The sequence below is a fragment of the Athene cunicularia genome, assembly GCF_003259725.1.
Source record: "Athene cunicularia isolate RWA chromosome 1 unlocalized genomic scaffold, athCun1 chr1_part2, whole genome shotgun sequence".
Taxonomy (NCBI): domain Eukaryota; kingdom Metazoa; phylum Chordata; class Aves; order Strigiformes; family Strigidae; genus Athene; species Athene cunicularia.
In genome coordinates this window covers 67,363,423-67,380,137 of record NW_020799092.1, presented here as the reverse complement: position 1 = coordinate 67,380,137, position 16,715 = coordinate 67,363,423, and the positions used below count along the sequence as shown (strand labels likewise).

Genomic DNA, 16,715 nt, shown 5'->3' with positions numbered 1-16,715 from the left:
GATGGATGGATGGATGGATAGATGGATGGATGGATGGATAGATGGATGGATGGATGGATAGATGGATGGATGGATGGATGGATGGATGGTAGTGCATACCCATGCAGCAAGGCCCCAAACCCAGTGAAGGGCCAGGGGATTGGCAACCATCGTGCATGATGCTCAACAGCCCCAAATCCTGCGGTGTTGTGGTGCCAGCACACATGGCTCAGGAGTGCGATTCCTGGGGATGGCAGCCGTGCAGCCACACACAGCTGAGTCTAGCCCTGGGGCAGGCAGAGTGGCCGGTCAGGCCAGGGCTGGCCACTTCTAGGCTGTTCCTCCTTAGCAGGGAGCATGTGGTGCTGCTGCCTTGGCTGGGGCGGCTGCGAGGGGTGAATGGCTGTGCCGGAGCTGCTCCCAGCCTCCTGCTTCGGCTTCCTGGGCTCTGTTGGGGACACGGGGTTTTGTCAGCTGGTGGCAGAGTCCCCTCAGCACCCAGGGGAAAGGTTTACTGATAAATAAACACCAAGGATCGAGTATGAAGAATGGATATGTTTGAAGAGTGCAGCCCTGGCTGGGTGCAGGCTGGGACAGATGCCTGGGTTTATAGACCTGAGTTTTGCCTGCGGACGTGTAACACGTAAACTTGTGTAAATCTTTACCAGGTACTGGTGTCCCTCAAGAACACTTTGCCCTCGTTATTTGCAGTGCCAGAGTGGAAACACACCGTGGTCTGTCTGTCCCAGCAAACCCTGCCGAGGTAGGTAAATATGTTCATTCTCATTTTACAGATGGATAAGCAGAAACAGAGAGATACCAAGTGACTTGCCCTAAAGGTTAAACACCAGGTCTGAAACATAACCCAGGACTCATGACTGAAGAACTTGTGGGGTTGTTTCATTAAAGATATCCAGGAAATTAAACTATTTGAAGTTGACAGAGCAGGTATTGTAATTCACAACCTCTTCTGCAATGTGGTCTTCTAAATTCACAAAACTAATTCAGTTTCACAATACTGTCATATAAATCACAGCATGGTTTTGTTTTTAAGCTTCAGTACAACTAACATTTTTGTCACACTAACAGAAAGTGTTTTACTCTGCTGTGGTTAGAAACTCCTCCGGTCCATGGCACACAGGCAGCAGCATCATTCCATGTGTGCCTGTGTGAGGACAGAGTGTTTCATTCCCGCTGGATTTTTTTCTGTCCCATATTTTTTCAATTTTTATTGAAGTTTTCTCCTCCTATTTTTATTTTTTGTTGTTTCATTGCCTTATAGAACTCCTATCCTCCCCTAAACCTAAAATGGGCTAAAGCTGCCCTCTGGAGCTCCTTGCCTCTGTACTCTTTCATGCCTTGCCACAACAATGCACTGTGTTCCAGCCCGGGGGTGACCCTGAGGCGTGGCATCAGGGATTGAGTCAGAGTTGCAGCCATGTGCTGGGGTGGGCACCGTCACCCGTAACCGCGGTCACTTTTCAGAGGTAGCTGAAACCACCAACATTTACTGTGTGGGTAGTTAGGTGCAGTGAACTTGTCTGTGTCTGTCCTTCTCTGCAGTGTTCATGAGCAGTAGCAAGTGGGAGTATTTTAATTTGATTCTTTAAATGATAAAAAATCAGTTTTGTGTCATGTCCTATCCTTGTGGTTGGTGAAGCAGCTTTACAGTCCTGGGGTGTCTGTGTTTGTGCTGGGTTGGAAGTCATCTCAAAGAAACAAATTTCAGCATTTAACCTCAGTGGGAAGCACTTGATCACCTCTTTGCTTATAACATTGCAGTGGTTGAATGCCTAGCAAAAAGAGCTGCTGAGATAATTTTTTATTAAATATATCTTTGATTATATGTGGGTTTGGTTAAGTGCTGTTTGCATTTTCATTAATGTCACTGAAGTCAAATTGCTCTACAGCAAGATACTGATTTCACTATTTTTTTTCAAGAAACAGTTTTCTGTTTTCTGAAGCCACTTCTGCCCACAAGAAAGAGAGCCAGGGGAACTAAAAATAGGTATTTTTTATCCAGATACAGCATTTTCCCACAAATTAATGTTGTAAAAACAGCGTAAAAGTTTTTTCACCACTTCCAGTAGGGAATGCTGCACAGTTATAAACGTCAGAATCTGTCACAGGATGGATTTGGTGTTCTGTAGCTTCTGGTCTCTTTGGGTCTGCTCGCTTTGTGTGTCTGAGCATGCTTGGAGGAAGGCAGGGGAGGTTAGACTCCACGCTTTCTTCTTCCTGTTTCCGTTTTTCTGCTAGCGATTTCTGTTTTCCCCCATGGATACATCTCCCCTCCAGGCCTGTTTAACTGCCTTGTGTTTACAGACTTCTTATCCTTGCGGCTTGTTGAAAGACATATGGCAACTCTCACAGTCAACAGTGGATTTTAGAAGGAAGTTCTCTGTCAACTTTCTGCTTGTGAATGCAGATTTTTAAAGCAACGAATGACATAATTTTGGTTTATATGCATTTGGAAATTTCTGTCTAAGCGCTTCAGTTTATCTGTTTCAGGTGCAGTGAACCAGGGCCACTCTGAAACCCGCAGGAAATCTTTTGTTACCTGGAGACCCACATGTGAGCAGCGTGGTGAGTTGTGTGCTCCGAGTATAACAGAGATGCTTGATTTCATTATGGCAAAGTCAATCTAAATACACTCATCTGATTACAGCATAGTAACTTTTAAAGAAGCCTCATACCCCACAGATTATTTTTTTTTAAGTGCTAAAATTCAGAAAAAGATAAACCGCAAATTACACGCATGCCTGCATTCAGGTCTTTGTTAGATTATATCGAAGTTATAATTTGATTCCATCATTCTCACAATACAAGCTATTATATGGGTAATGCGTGTTGCACATTGCCCTGGAGCACAGCTGGTTTGAGTTAGAGGAATATCTCTGCAATCTCATCCCTGCCAGCAATTCCCATCCCAAGCCCCCCCACTGCATACAAATGCTACTTTAGCTCTCCTAAACTCAGAGTGATAACTATGGAGGGTTTATCTCCGTTGGATCGAAACAATGCTTGCTTTTAGATAAGGATTGTTTTATGGGTGCTGGCTATAGATGTTAAGAGCCCTGTATTTCTGCAGAGCATTCCTCATTTTGCAGATGTGGTCTGGGCTGCATCTGAGCATTAAAGCAGTGCTGGGCTCCTCACCCCATGATGGATGCTCACTGTGGGACAGTCCAGCCGGGAATGACATGGCTGGTTTTAACTGAGGAAAAGCCATCTTTAGTCTGTTCAGTGTCCTGCAAGAGTATGTATACCAAGGGTGGAATTTTGAAACAGGTGTAGCTCCCTTCAATCTTTTTAAAACTGTAGCCCTTCTGTAGCACTTGCTTAGCCCCAGTCTCCTTCTTTATATTAAAAAAAAAAAAGAATTATAAACTAAAATTTAGGACAGTTCCTGTGTTTATGGTTATTAGAAACTGCTGAGTGAACCCTGACTTCTGTGAAGTGCTGCATGTGGGAGAAGAGCTGGAGAAACTGGTTTTCAACATTTGTGGTCCTTTAGACTCACTGCTTAAACCTAAGAGTGGGAGTTATTCTCCAGCTGTTGGCTGCATTAACTAAAAAAGTGGGAAAGCCCTTATAAGCATAAGGAAAGTAGGCATTGCATGAGGGGCATCGCCAAAGAAATGATGTTGAAGTTGATTTCGGCATTAAGCATCTGTGCACTGCCATCCAGTGGGCACTGGGGAATTGGCTCCCTGTCGCCCACCTCTAACGGCCCAGCTCTGCAGGGAGGTACTGCCCACTGCTGTGCATTTTCAGTGAGCAGAGGGGCACCCCCACATGGTCAGGGGTTCCTAGTGCTCCCATTGATCTGTCTCAGTGAAGAGATGGGGATGGAGGAGTGACAGTACCCTGGGGACCGCCAGCTGTCAGCAGGGATGGCTACTGAAGCCCACAGCCCTTCATCTGCATCACCCCAGCCCAGCCTGTGCAGCCCCGTGTGGGGTTGTGGCACTGCCAGAGGTTACTGAAGGGTTCAGTAGAAGACAGGGTGTTGGGAGTCTGTCTTTGAGGCAGTTATTTGCAGCTCTCTGAGCAATCCTCCTTTTGCGTTTCCAACCCGTTACAGTGAGAAGCCCTAGGCACAGGAGTGTATTATAGAGCTCCTGCAAAGACTACATCCTGATTACTTAATCAGCTGGTTTATTAAAAGGTATTTCCTGTTTCCATATAAACTCATATGGAAAAAAAACAAGAGAAAATTACATTATTCACTGTGCCAAAGTACTGTCGGCACCTTTTGTATTTACAGAGGACAGCTCTCTGTGCTGGGAAGCTCAGGAGGTGGAACAGAGATTTCAGTTACATTTTACCTGATGGTCTGTTCAGACCCTAACTTTTACATGTTCCATACTTGCTTTCCTGCTCTGTGATTTCATTTTTAATGGCTATCACTTGTTCCTCCAGTTGTCTCAGTTGCTCTGCCTTGTCTTGTTTGGTTTGATTCAGGTCCTGAAGCTTCTTCTCCAAATCTGGAAGAGCAGAGACATGCAATGATGCTCATATTTGTTGTGTAAGTAAAATTCAGGGATTAACAGCATTTCTTTTCCCAGCAGTTTTAGAGGCAATAAGACCATTTCAAATGGGGAATGTTATATATGCAACTGGAAGGAAAAGTCTGGCTTCCAGATAGCAGGAGAAACGTGACAGCCTTAAAGAAATTAATTTCTCAGCATGTGCTTTTGTCCATCAGCTGGGGTAGAGCAGGACACGGATCTCTTAAAGGAGTTGGTTTAAATAGAAACACTCAGAGGAACAGTATGTCCACTGACATGTGTAAAGCCTAGAATCAGGCGCAAGGGGCTTAGGTCTCCCTCATCTGCAGGAATGTTTTCTTCTGGTCCCTGTGAAGCTACACCAGTGTAAACATACTGTTAATGAATCAAAACCACATTGTTCACTGCCTGTTTCCAAGGCACTTATCATCCGGGCATTTGGAGTGACTGGGATGCTCTTAATGCTTCTCCTCAAGGTATATGCTTGAAATACTTATTCAGACCTTGTCCTGCAGAATTTGCTCCTGGGATGGAGTTTATGCTTCAGTTTTACTGAAGTTACATGGTATTTTCGGATGTTGAGCCCGGCAGGATCCTAGGCCCAAGGAATCCCAGTGGGAGTGCCCAGACCTTCACTATAAGCAGAATTAGGTTCCCTGTGTGCAACTACATGAGATGTGCTTTTCATTTTTGGTGACTCTCTAAAACCACCTGAGGGTCACAGTGGAGGACCGGTGCTGGTATGGCCACAGCAGCTGCGGTCTCCGCTGCCTGTGACCCCCGGCCTCCTGGCCATGGCCCCACAGGCCCAGGGCACCTCAGCTTCAGCCTCCACAAGCCAGTATTTGTACCTGGTTTGTTCTGCCATTGCTCAGAGATAATGTCTGAAGGGGAATGAGTATGGACTGGTGGAAAAGATCTACCCTGCAGCTCTATAACAGAAGCTATCATTCAAGTAATGTAAGAAAAGACAGAGCACAGAGGAAAGATTTAAGGTCCAAATGCCCAAAGTAAATGCATAAGTCAAGGCTTCCAGCTAAATCTGGAGCCAAGTTTTATGCAGATTTTGCACTTGTCTTGTTTTTAAACTGTCTGAATCGAATCACTGCAAGTCCCTGTGTGGACACTTCTTAAACTCTGCTTATAGCAACCAATTTATGTCAGAAAAAGTACATAAGCCGAATCAATTCAACTACTTTTAAAATGTTTGAGTAGCTTCAAGCAGGGATTTTCACCAGCTAAATTGTTTTAAACCCAATTTCAGGTGAACCTAGGCTGCTAGTGTTTGTGGGCAAGGACTTCTGTTTAGTTCATGACTGTCACAATTTTCACTGCTCGCTATGGAAGTGAGAACACCACCTGTTATTCTTTTAATTTTTTTTTCAGTCTCTTCAGCCAGTTTTTCTGCTTCTTCTTTCAGCCGCTTCACTTTTTCTAGTGTTACTTTTGGAGGTCCTTGGGCTTTTAGCTTTTCTTGAAGCATGGTGTACTTTCTTTTAATGTCAGCAAATTCCTGTAACAAAGCATCTCATCAGTTTGAAAGCATCTCATAATTAATCTGGTGTACTGAAGGAGATTTTTATACTTTTTTTAAATATCCTCTCTGAACCAAACTCTAAACCTCTTATTCTCTTAAATCTTTTAAAAAAAAAAATCCATAATGAGTATACATTGAACAATGCTTTGCAAAACCTGATAGAAATCAATTAAAACTAACTGCCAGAGGAGCAATCTACAGGCAGGATGAGGATGTAAGGAAAACATGGATCAAGATTTTGAAAGCTTACACTGTTTTTACTTCTTTTGACAAGGCTTTTCTCTTTTGCCATGAGGCTTAATTCAAATTTAACTAATTATCTGTAGCAATGTGTTTTTTAACATTTTTGACTGTAGTAATATTTACTGGCTAATCCTTTGCTGTTGAGGCTGCAATTTAGATTTTGACTAGGTTTCTTATAACCTGGAAGCTTGGTAATGCTCGAAGCTTGTGCTGTGGATGCCTCGTTCTCCTCACCATTTTAGCAAATTTTTAGCTCTATTCTTAAAAATTGAAGCTACTGAAAAGCACCCAGCCAACCAAAACCTCCAAGTAATTCCCACAGCAATTTCTCTGAAGGAGAATGGCACATGATGAATGGCCATGCTGCTTCCATCACTCACGTATTCTAATATCTGGTTTTGTGATTTGCTCTGTTGTGTTTACTGGTGCCCATGGTGACTACGCATCTTATACACAGTGCAAGGAAAAATGTCACGGCGTAGCCAGAGAAATGTGTATGTTTTCTTTCATTCAAGCAAACAGAAGTCTTATACACCAGAAGCCTTAAAATAAAAAAGAAATTATTCTTAAGCTGTGACATTTTATTTTACACTGCATGGCATAAGGAAAATGTTAACAGTTTTGAGGAGAGCAGGATAGCACAATTACACTTCTGAATCAAAAATTCTATGAAACATGGAGGGACCTTTTTTTCCCTTAACACGTGACAAACGCTTACGTTATCAATATTCTGGGCTCGCTTGTGTGCTGTTTCTGCCCCTGCTCTTGCCTTTGTAGCTTGATTCTTGTTCATCAGCATTTTTGACTGCAATGTGGCAATTTCATTTTCCATCTCAGACTGTTTTGCTGACAAGTCATTTAGTTGGTCATTCGTCTTGTTCACTTGGTTCTCAGCCTAAAACAGAGCAATTGAAGGCTGTGGTTTCTTATGCAACATCCATCCAGCATGTTAATGAGGGAGATTAATGTCAACTGATTAAGAAGAGGAGACCATTAAATGTTATGGAATCAGTGTCATATCTGTACCACATTCTGGTTTTATTTAAATTTGCATTAAGGAAACTTCAAGATGAAGTATCTTTTTCTAAAATGTATATACTAAATAAATTAAGAGATTTACAGCAAGATACCTTTGAGATGTGTGTTCTGATGCCTTGTATCTCTTCATTTAACTTTACGAAGGTGTTTTTGGAGTGTTCTTGGGACTTCACAACATTTTTTAGTTTATTATTAATTTCATCCACACGTGGAAGAGCTTTAGCTGCTTTGCTGAAATGGACAAATAGAAGTGCGTGTAGTATCACGGTGTGGACAGCGGAGCAAGAACATGTTTCAAATGCACCCATGCTCCCATGCAGAAATGTTCCCTCAAGGCCAACAACAACCGTTAAAACTGTGGTTTGTAAGTTGGCAAAGCAAAACCTCAGTAAGGGATTTGGTGGGGGAGCACACAAGCTGCTGTATTAAAGGTGAAGCTGGATGCTGCAGGCTGCCTGCTGGTGCACTGCTAGTATGGAAGACTCATAGGTTCTCCCTCCCCAATTCTTGTTGGTTCTTTCTCACCCATATTTAAACCTCCCAGTGAATCAGATGTAATGCTCCACTAGGTCCAACATGGAAGTAAGTAGCTGCTTTGGCCTCTTTGACTCAGCAGGCAGAGGAGCCAAGAGCTGGAGGGAGCTGCCTCCTTGCAGCATGTTGGCTCCCACAGCCCAAGTGGTCATGGCTCACTCCTGCTGGAGAGGCCCTGTGGAAATGGCAAGGTGAAATTTGCTGTCATCTGAACTTTCCCTCCAGTATTGCTAAGATACTGCCTGGGGTATGGAGCAGTCCTACCATGCACAGTGCAACCCGAGCTGGAGTTGGCACATCAATACGAGAATACCCTACTCACTTGGCATCTTGTGCCTCCACCAGCAGCATCTGAGCTTCCTCCCTTTTTCTGTTTATTTCATTTGCGTTCAGTTTGTACTTCTCACAGTGGTTCATAATGCTCCTGATTTTGCCAAACATGCCTGTGAGCTCTCGTGGAGTCATGGAAAGGTTTATTTGTAGAACATAATTTGCCACCTTCTCAATGTCTTCTGGAGGCACACTCTCATCTGCAACAGAAATGGAGCTGAGGGTATACTGGAGCAGCTCTTTCCTCCCAGTGAAATGTAAATGATCATCATGGCTGCCTACTTTTTGAGTTATGTGGGAGAATAAAGCTGACAGGCACAGCAAGGGGGTAAGAGAATTATCTCCAGCATTTTGTAATTTAATATTATGCTTCCAGGTACTGCTGTTAGTGTTGTCAGAACTAGCTAAAATGAGGATTTGAACCCACTTTGAACTGGGTTATTAAAATTCTGGTGTAGAACTGAGCCCACAGAAGGTTTTAAATCAGCGCACAGCACAGCTAGATGTGTCAGAGCCCATTTCTTCCATGGCATCCAGATCAAAGAGGTGCTGGAGAGACTGGGGTGTGAATGGAGCTTTCCAAGCTGGCTGGTGGGTGTAATCCCTTCCCTGCAGTCGCCACAGGATTGAGAAAGTGTTTCCTTCACTGGTTAATGAGAAAGGATAAACTACAAAGGGAACTTGGGTCAGACCTAGATAGGATGGAATTTACAGTAGAAAAAAATGTATTTTGACAACTCCCCTTACAAATGAGCCCTTCCTAGTTCTTTGCTAAGAGGCAAGGCACACAGAGTTAGTCAATGAGACTTGTGAAGTCTCATCATCACTTCTGTTTTCTGCTCACTCCCCTTTATAGACAAGACCTTGGGTGATAAAACAGTTGAAACATATTAAATGTTTGTGCTAGTGCTCCAGAGAATTAAATAGAAGACATTTACTATGCAAACAGTAGTGCATTCCTGAGAGCTATTTTCTATAGAAATATATTCCTCTAAAATTACCATTTACATCAATGTGGAGTACAGCAGATTTAATGTAACTATATGCATCTCCGCTGTTACTGTTCTTAAATTTCAATTAAAAAAAAAAATAATGAAAAAATGCTTTTATAATTGTTAGTAAATGCCATATGTTTACTAAGAAACATAAAAGATGAGCCAAAGGTGGAATTTTCAATTGCTATCAAATACAAATCTGATAATCTTAAGGATTTAAATGGAGTTTTTATTTTAATTTAGTAAAATAACTTAAATGTTCCTGAACAGAGGAAGTCCTCTGTCTTCTGCCCTCACTCCCATTTGGATGTAAAAGTATGAATGCCAAAGGACTGCCAACAACGCAATCCTTAGAAACTTTTGAGATCCATTACATTCACGAGATTTAAAAAAAATCCTACCACATTTGAACTCCTTTGATGTGCATCTGGTAAAAAAACAGGGTCCATTTCTTACAACATTTTTCTCCAATTGTGAGGGTGGAAAAAGTTTTAGGGTATATATGGTTGTTTTGTTATTTTTTTATGAGAGCTGTGAAGTTCTACCAGAACCCTTTGATTCCTCGAGCTATGTACAGCTTTATGGAGACGATAGAGTGGTATGTGCCCTAATTCCCACGCTCCCTACAGAGAGCCTCTATTTATGGGCCTGGAAGAAGGGGGTGGAATAACAATCTGAGCATGCATTGGACATGCCTGGTCATTATAGATTGTATGAAATTATTTTAGTAGTCCTTTGCTCAGATAAACCAGGAACTGAGGAGATTATTTGCATGCTTCAATTAAGTACATCAATAAAGGATGACAATCAGAATGTAACAGATCTATTGGAAAATTAATATAAACTACTGTCACCTGGGAGAAAGAAGCACTAGAAAAGAAGGGATTGCAAAAGATCTCACAGGTCAGGAGAAAAAATTTCATGTGTATACAGCTAGATCATTTTCTGGCCATCTATTATTCTATAGTATTTTGGAATATACATTAAAAATTAGTCAGAAAGAACTTTGCATGTTTACCTAATAAGAAGTCTTTCACTTTTTGGATTAACTCCTTGGTGATCTCTCTGTCAACTTCAATTTGATTCTTAGCCCTCTCCAGTTCCCCAGCAAATTGTGAGCCTTCCAACTTGCTGTCTTCTGCCATTTTTCTAATGTTTTCAACCTGGAAATATAATTAGAAATAGCAGTGCCATTTTCTGGGGGTTATCTATCATTGTTTGGCAAGTTGAGCTCTGAGACAAAAATAATTTTTATCCAAGCCTCAGCTGGAACCACTTGATGTGGCTTTGAAAAGTAGTAGGAGACCCCTTTGGGGAACTCCAGAAGCTGCTACATCACAGCCTTCATCTGGTCTCAAAAAAAGCCTAAATCAAGTATTTTTGTTTTCTCTATTCAACCACTGCTAAAACACAGCCCCTTCTGTTTCTAAAAGAAGGTGCTGACTGTTATATTCTATTGCAGTACTGCAGCATGTCAGTAATCAGATTCAGTACAGAAAAGGCACATAATTTCATTTGCCTTTTCACATTGTACTTACTGTTAATACACTTAAGAGGCCACAAATAAGGAAGATAGAGTTTAAGGCTTGTCTTTAAAAGTTACAGTTTGCCATTAAATTAGTATTCTTCATAATTTAAATCAGAACTTTAGATTAATCATTGAATTCCAGCAGTTTTGCTTTGATGGGGTCTATGCTTTGCCTTAAGGAAATGCACAGGTACCACTTCTCTGACATGTACAGAGGGAAGAGATTCACTGTTTCCCCAAGCAACAAGAAAAATGGTGATGTTTTTATTTCTGAAACATCTCAAAATACTTCACTCGTATTATCACAGAGCTGCCTGAGGCTTGTGAGTGCCAAAGGCAGTGTCCCAGCAGCCTGGTGCTGACCATTTCAGCAGATGCTTTTTGCTGCTGCCCCTCTGTGTCCTGGGGCCCCAGGCATGTGCCCGGATTGCTCATTTCTAGCTGTGATGCTGTGATGGAGTGTCTTGTGCATTTTAAAAAGAGGAAATGGATGCCCAGGCGCCCTGCAGGGACAGGACAAAGCCACAGCAGAATGACATTTCTGTCGGAAAATGTGTTTTGCCTTTGCAACAGGCATCATCTCTGATTGGTAATAAGAACAAACTGTCTTTACTGGTGTTTTGGGATTTGTCCATTTTGTTGCCTTGGCACATGTTGCATTGGCCACACTTTGCTTGGGTTATTTTTTGCTGCTACTGTGCAGTACAGCTGACTACTTGATACCCTTCTAAACATCACTGGGGGAAGAAAAGCTTTATCTTGAAATTAGTTGCAGAAATTATTTAATGGCAAACATAAGAGTAATATGAAGTTATATAAATACAGCTTGACACTATGCACAGCAGCAATCCCACAGCAATAATCATGGATCATACTAGAACTACTGACAAATGGTGCCATTTGGATCTTTCCCAATAAAATATAGACAATACTAGCCTGATGACACCAACTTCCATAGGCACAGGGCACCATGACCTGTGAGATCTTGGCAGCTGTGAGGAAGAGGAAGGTGTAGCTAGAGCTACAGTCTCTTGGTGGGACTGGCACTTAATACTGCTGGTACTGAACAATGATAGGTCTATGATGGTGGGACCATCACTATGTCACTGCTCTTTGTCCAAGGAGCAGGTGAGTTTTTGTAGATTTGTGACTTCTCAAATATCATCCTCTATCCATTTCACTGAACAAATGTAGGTTTGATGTAACAGCACCTGATATACAGCACCTGATTCTCAGGTTCCCATGGATGAGTAGTGAAGTTGTTTAGCAACACAGCAGTCTCCTCAGCTTTCCTGAAGGCATCAGTGGAGACAGGAAGAGCTCCACTGCAGTTTGGGCCACCACACTGCCTGAGTCCTTGACTGTCCCGGCACAAAGCTCCCCCACAGGCTGCTGTCACACAGGGCTGGTCTCCTGGCGCACCACACATCTGCAGTAAGGAAGATGCTTATGTCAGGACTCCTCTGGGGGCCTGAGATACACTCCTGGGAGAAGATGTTTGATACCATATGGACACTGAACATAGGAAGGGGTTTCCCTGAAGAGATGGTGGTCTGGTCTCTCCAAAGATGGTTGTCGCTGCCAGTTACACGTCCCCCTCTGTTACTTGAAGGACGCAACAGCAACCCATGGCTCTGAACATTTGTTGGGCTTCACGTGTTGCAGTAAGACCCTTGCTTCACTCCTCCGTGGCAAAAAGGGTTGAAACTGTCCCCTGGCCATATCCAGCCCATGGGTCAATGGCTTGTTCTAAAGGATCTAGATCACCTCTCACACAAAATGGTACCATGTCTAGCCCTCCATATAGTTTGACACAGATTTTGAGACTAAAGGCCTAGATGGACAATCTCTTCAGATCCAGCAGGGCTGGCTAAAGGTGCTATCAGGTATTAATTGCTGCCCTGCAGAAGGACAGAAATCTCTTTCTCTCCCATGGCTAATGAAAAAGATATGTGAGCACTCCCACATCCACTCCAGGGCAAAGTTGCTCAGCTTAGTTTAAGTTACTCATGGAGGAGGCTGGGGTTAAGCTTTCTAAATTTACACCGATGTCCTCTTGAGACTAGAGAGTGATTAAACAGTTCCGTGTGCTGGGTCTGCCCTGCGTGCAATGGCTTCCAGAAGGGTGGTAGTAATCACAGCTGAGAAGTGCAGCTGTTTCCGACGTGACTGCATGTCTGTGTGAGGGAAGTGTCTTTTTCTAGATTTAAAAATGCATGTAAACACTCTTAAAATAAAACCTACTAACAACATCAAAAAAGAGGTTTTTGTTTAGCTCCCATTCAATATTCACAGTGCTTACCTTTTCACTCAATTTTTGTATGTTGGGACTCTTGATCATCTTGAGCTGTTCCAACATGTTGCTTGCTTTCAAGGCCTGATTGCCCAACATAACCAGTGCGTGGTTCCTGGTGTACTCTGAGTATTTTACAATAGGGGTTGTCCCACTGGTCTTCTGTTCTGCCAGCAATGATACTTCAAAGTGTTTCCTAATGCTGCTGATGGCCTCTGTAGCAACAGAAATAGGGTTCAGTACCCACTGGTTGCATTTAATTCAGTATTTGCTTGAGTTCTGGACAAACGATGAGTGACAGGTAATTCAGTTTGTTGTCACTGGTGCTTGATTTGGGACAGCAGGGAGGGACAGTAGCTGTCATTTCCTCAGTCAAGTTTTTTAATCCTGTACTCGGTTGCCAAACAGGAATTTTCATCGATACTCATAAAATTTGCTAAAATAAATATAAATACAGTGGATCCTATGTCATTCTTTGGAGTCCGAGGTGTATGAAAAAACAATGGACGATAAAAAAGTATGAAGGGGATCCCATTAATGACACAAACTGCTACTGATCTGCATTCATCAGTAGCTCATGCATTGCTGCTGTTGTTGTTTTGATAAAGTTCCTGTCCTTTTTGCTGTTTTAAAGTTTAAGCAGGAGAACTGTTTCTACCAGTTGTAAGACCTATGAAATGATCAGCTTTCTGACTGTGAGTCAGGAAAGCATCTGTCCTGTCTGTTCAGCATAGCACCCAAAAGTTAAATGGTCTGCTGAACCGAGGCCAAAATTTAGATTACAAATGGGAATTTATGAGTTTTCTTTGGCTCTGGAAAATCCAATTTCAGGGTTGATGCATTAAAAAAAAAAAAAAAAGCACTTCCATAATAAGCTTGTAGGACAGGCAAAAATACTTTCCAGCAAGAGTCTTTCTTGTTTGCTTAGGGTAAGCTTTCCCTTAAGCAGACTCAGAAGGGTTGGAGACTATTACACTTTTTGCAGATTAATAGACTAAGGAAAGGACTCGGACCTTTTGCAAAACATATAATTTAAAGCTGCTGCTATTGAGACTTCACAGATCTCCAGAGAACCCAAAGTTGTCCCCAGATCCCCAGGCAGAAGTATGTGCAATGAGCCAGAACTGATGTGTCATCAGTGAAAAAGCATTAGAGGTCATTGATTAACATCCTGCTTTGTGCTGGTAACCGACTCAATTATTAGTTGAAGTCAATGACAAGGCACTCATCAAGTCCTGTGTACTTTGAATCAGGCTCTAAAGCCCTTGGCCTTGCTTTGATTGAAGCTGAACAATGTTTAGTTATTGTGTGGAGCCAGGGCTATTTATTTTATCTTGTAACTCTTGGAAACAATGTAGAATTTAAAGTTAGCTCCTAATACAAAATACCTGGCAAGAGGCTGCTGTAACTCACTATCTGAGCCAGAGACTGTTTTCTGTGCAACAGTTCCATCGCAGGAATATTTTACAGTGGTTCAGCACTCCATTAAGTGGCCCAAATGCATTTTTCATACTTGGTTTGTGATGGAGCAGTAGAGCTTCCAAGTTCCTTTACATTAAACACAGCGTCTTAGCACAGGCTTGATTTACAGCCTAGGAAGCTGTGCTCACTGCATTACCATACCACAGTGGCTGCAAAGCCAGAGGCCAAGGCTGGAAAGCCATCATTTAATGAGATCTCATAAACAGCAAACTTTCTTTTAAGGACACTTTTGTCTTGTTTTTTCTGATTATTTTAATTCATCATTAGAGATTGACATTTCCAGTTCAGCCAGCTGAATGTATGCCTGTGAGGAAATCTCAAAGTCCTGATCCTCTGCTAAGAGAGGTAGGTAGGAGCCTGTTCCCCATGTGTGATTAGGGCACAAGTCCCACATGTTCCCCAGATGGTGTACATGGCCATATCCTGCTTCACCCCAGCAAAAAAAGAGAGAGGACAAAGCAGACAGAGCCATACCTAGGATGTGCTGCTAGTCCAGAAACGAAGATGGGGTGAAGGAGACAGGCTTTCTCACGGATATTAGAGAAGCTGATTATCTTAAGGGAAAAGTTATTTCTGTGCTGTTAGATGCATGGTAGCAGGACCAATGAATGTTTGTGGCCCTGACCAGAAATTCAGCTTAAATTCAAGGTCTTCCCCTCCCCACACCCCCGTGTGCTTTTTATAGGGCTGTTTATCCATCTCCTGAGGCCGAAAGATGAAGCGGGTTTGGAACGTGACCAGACAGCACCACAGATGCTTCAGCTGTGCATCCATTGACCTCCCTGGGATTTATTGTTTCTTTGCCTTTCTGCCTTTCTCAGAGTCTGCACAAGACTCAGTTGAATTGGGAAGCCGAGCCTGGGAGAGCTGTGCTGACCACTTGTGCAGGGACCTGAGTGGAAGAGCTGGCGCCAGGGGCACTGCCAAGTACAACAGGGCAGGGGAGCCCTAAATCTTCATCAATCTCTCTTTTGCCCTCTTTCTTTCCCTCAGCTTTGTGTTCTGTTGACTTTTCCTTCTTTTTTTCAATCTTGTCTAGGCCAATCTTTTCCTGGCCTGAATGAAACACAGAGGAACTGTAAATGGGAGTGCATTCCCTGTAGCTTGTGCCTTCTGTGGTGTGCACTTTACCTTACAGGAATTCCTATCTTGGCAGCCATCTCTTTGGAGAGTACACTGCTGACAGTCTCCTGCCACTGTGGATAATCTAGCATCTGTTTGAGATCCCCAACTGATACATCCACGTCTTTCTCCAGAAACCAGTCTGTGACATTGTCATTACAGCTATTAGCAGTTGATGGAGACTATACTTAGCTCAAGCACAGACGGGTAATTCTTTCAAAAATTCCAAGGAACTCAGTTCTGACCACATTTTTTGATGATGGAAAGCTAGTTCCTTACCACATAAAGTCATGTATTTTCCCATGAGAACACTAAGAAGTTGCACTGTGACTCTGCTTTAATTAAACAAACCATTGCTGTACAACATTCTTGAAGTATTGCTAAGAGCAAGAGGAGTCAGAAGTGGGGAAAAAAATCCTTTGCTGTTCTACTATACAATTTGTGAGTCTATATTGTGAAACTTGGTGGCTTTTAAATCCTGATGTAAACATTGGGATTCATGAGACTTCTGACTGATGTGGCCCTGGCACATGAACCTGAAATTTAGGATGCTAGAAATCATGACATTTTAAGTTAAAAGGGAATTTGGAAAGTCATAATAAAATGTTGTTAGTATTTACATTTTTTCACTACCACAGGAAGATAAAATCTAGGGATCATTGAAATGTTCTGTGGTTTGATGATGAGAAAAACATGAAATTTCACAGAAAATGTTCACCAATTTCAATTAATTGCTGGCTACCTTACCTTTGAGATTCAAGTCATGAAAACTTTGATGCAGATGTATTTTCTGTTGCAGAAGTTCATACACTAGTTCAGCTTCTTCCCCAATGTCTTCTATGTTCTTGTTAAGGTCAGGAAACTCATACAGCATACTGTGAAGGGGATCCATTTCTGCAACTTTTTGTCTGAAAGGAAAATGGCAGTTATGCAGAAGTCAGACTGGATTGTTCTTAAACTAGAACTGAGATACACAATATTTTAGAGGAGAAAACCAAACTTCTACATGAGCAAAAACATTTACTTGTAATGGCTTATTTGGAAAGCCCTTAAGATGAACTGGAAAATTCCAGCATTTAAGTATACGTCTGTGGGGGACAGATAATGTATATAAGGATTA

At 42.3% G+C, this 16,715-nt stretch overlaps 1 protein-coding gene and 1 long non-coding RNA gene across 5 annotated transcripts in view; one reads left to right on the top strand and one right to left on the bottom strand.

The window, feature by feature from the left end:
- The first annotated feature begins 361 nt into the window (after positions 1-361).
- LOC113491436 lies at positions 362-5,741 on the top strand. Of its 2 annotated transcripts, XR_003400404.1 has the most exons (4): positions 362-742; positions 2,491-2,565; positions 4,447-4,510; positions 4,823-5,741. It is a non-coding gene; the product is annotated as an uncharacterized LOC113491436 (long non-coding RNA). The 2 variants fall into 2 exon arrangements; XR_003400403.1 differs by having other exon boundaries at positions 4,447-5,741.
- Positions 3,971-16,715, bottom strand: part of LAMB4 (laminin subunit beta 4) — a 42,539-nt gene continuing 29,794 nt past the window's right edge. Inside the window, exons 26-34 of one of the 3 annotated variants that reach the window (XM_026868345.1) lie at positions 16,343-16,503; positions 13,001-13,206; positions 11,924-12,127; positions 10,189-10,333; positions 8,168-8,375; positions 7,404-7,542; positions 6,992-7,168; positions 5,853-6,006; positions 3,971-4,469 (exon numbers count right to left, since the gene is read on the bottom strand). In XM_026868345.1, coding sequence (XP_026724146.1) covers positions 4,330-4,469; positions 5,853-6,006; positions 6,992-7,168; positions 7,404-7,542; positions 8,168-8,375; positions 10,189-10,333; positions 11,924-12,127; positions 13,001-13,206; positions 16,343-16,503 — 1,534 coding nt within the window. In that variant the 3' untranslated portion in view covers positions 3,971-4,329. Of the gene's footprint in view, positions 4,470-5,852; positions 6,007-6,991; positions 7,169-7,403; positions 7,543-8,167; positions 8,376-10,188; positions 10,334-11,887; positions 12,183-13,000; positions 13,207-16,342; positions 16,504-16,715 lie in introns of those variants that run through there. The other 2 variants (XR_003400402.1, XM_026868346.1) reach the window with 2 other exon arrangements.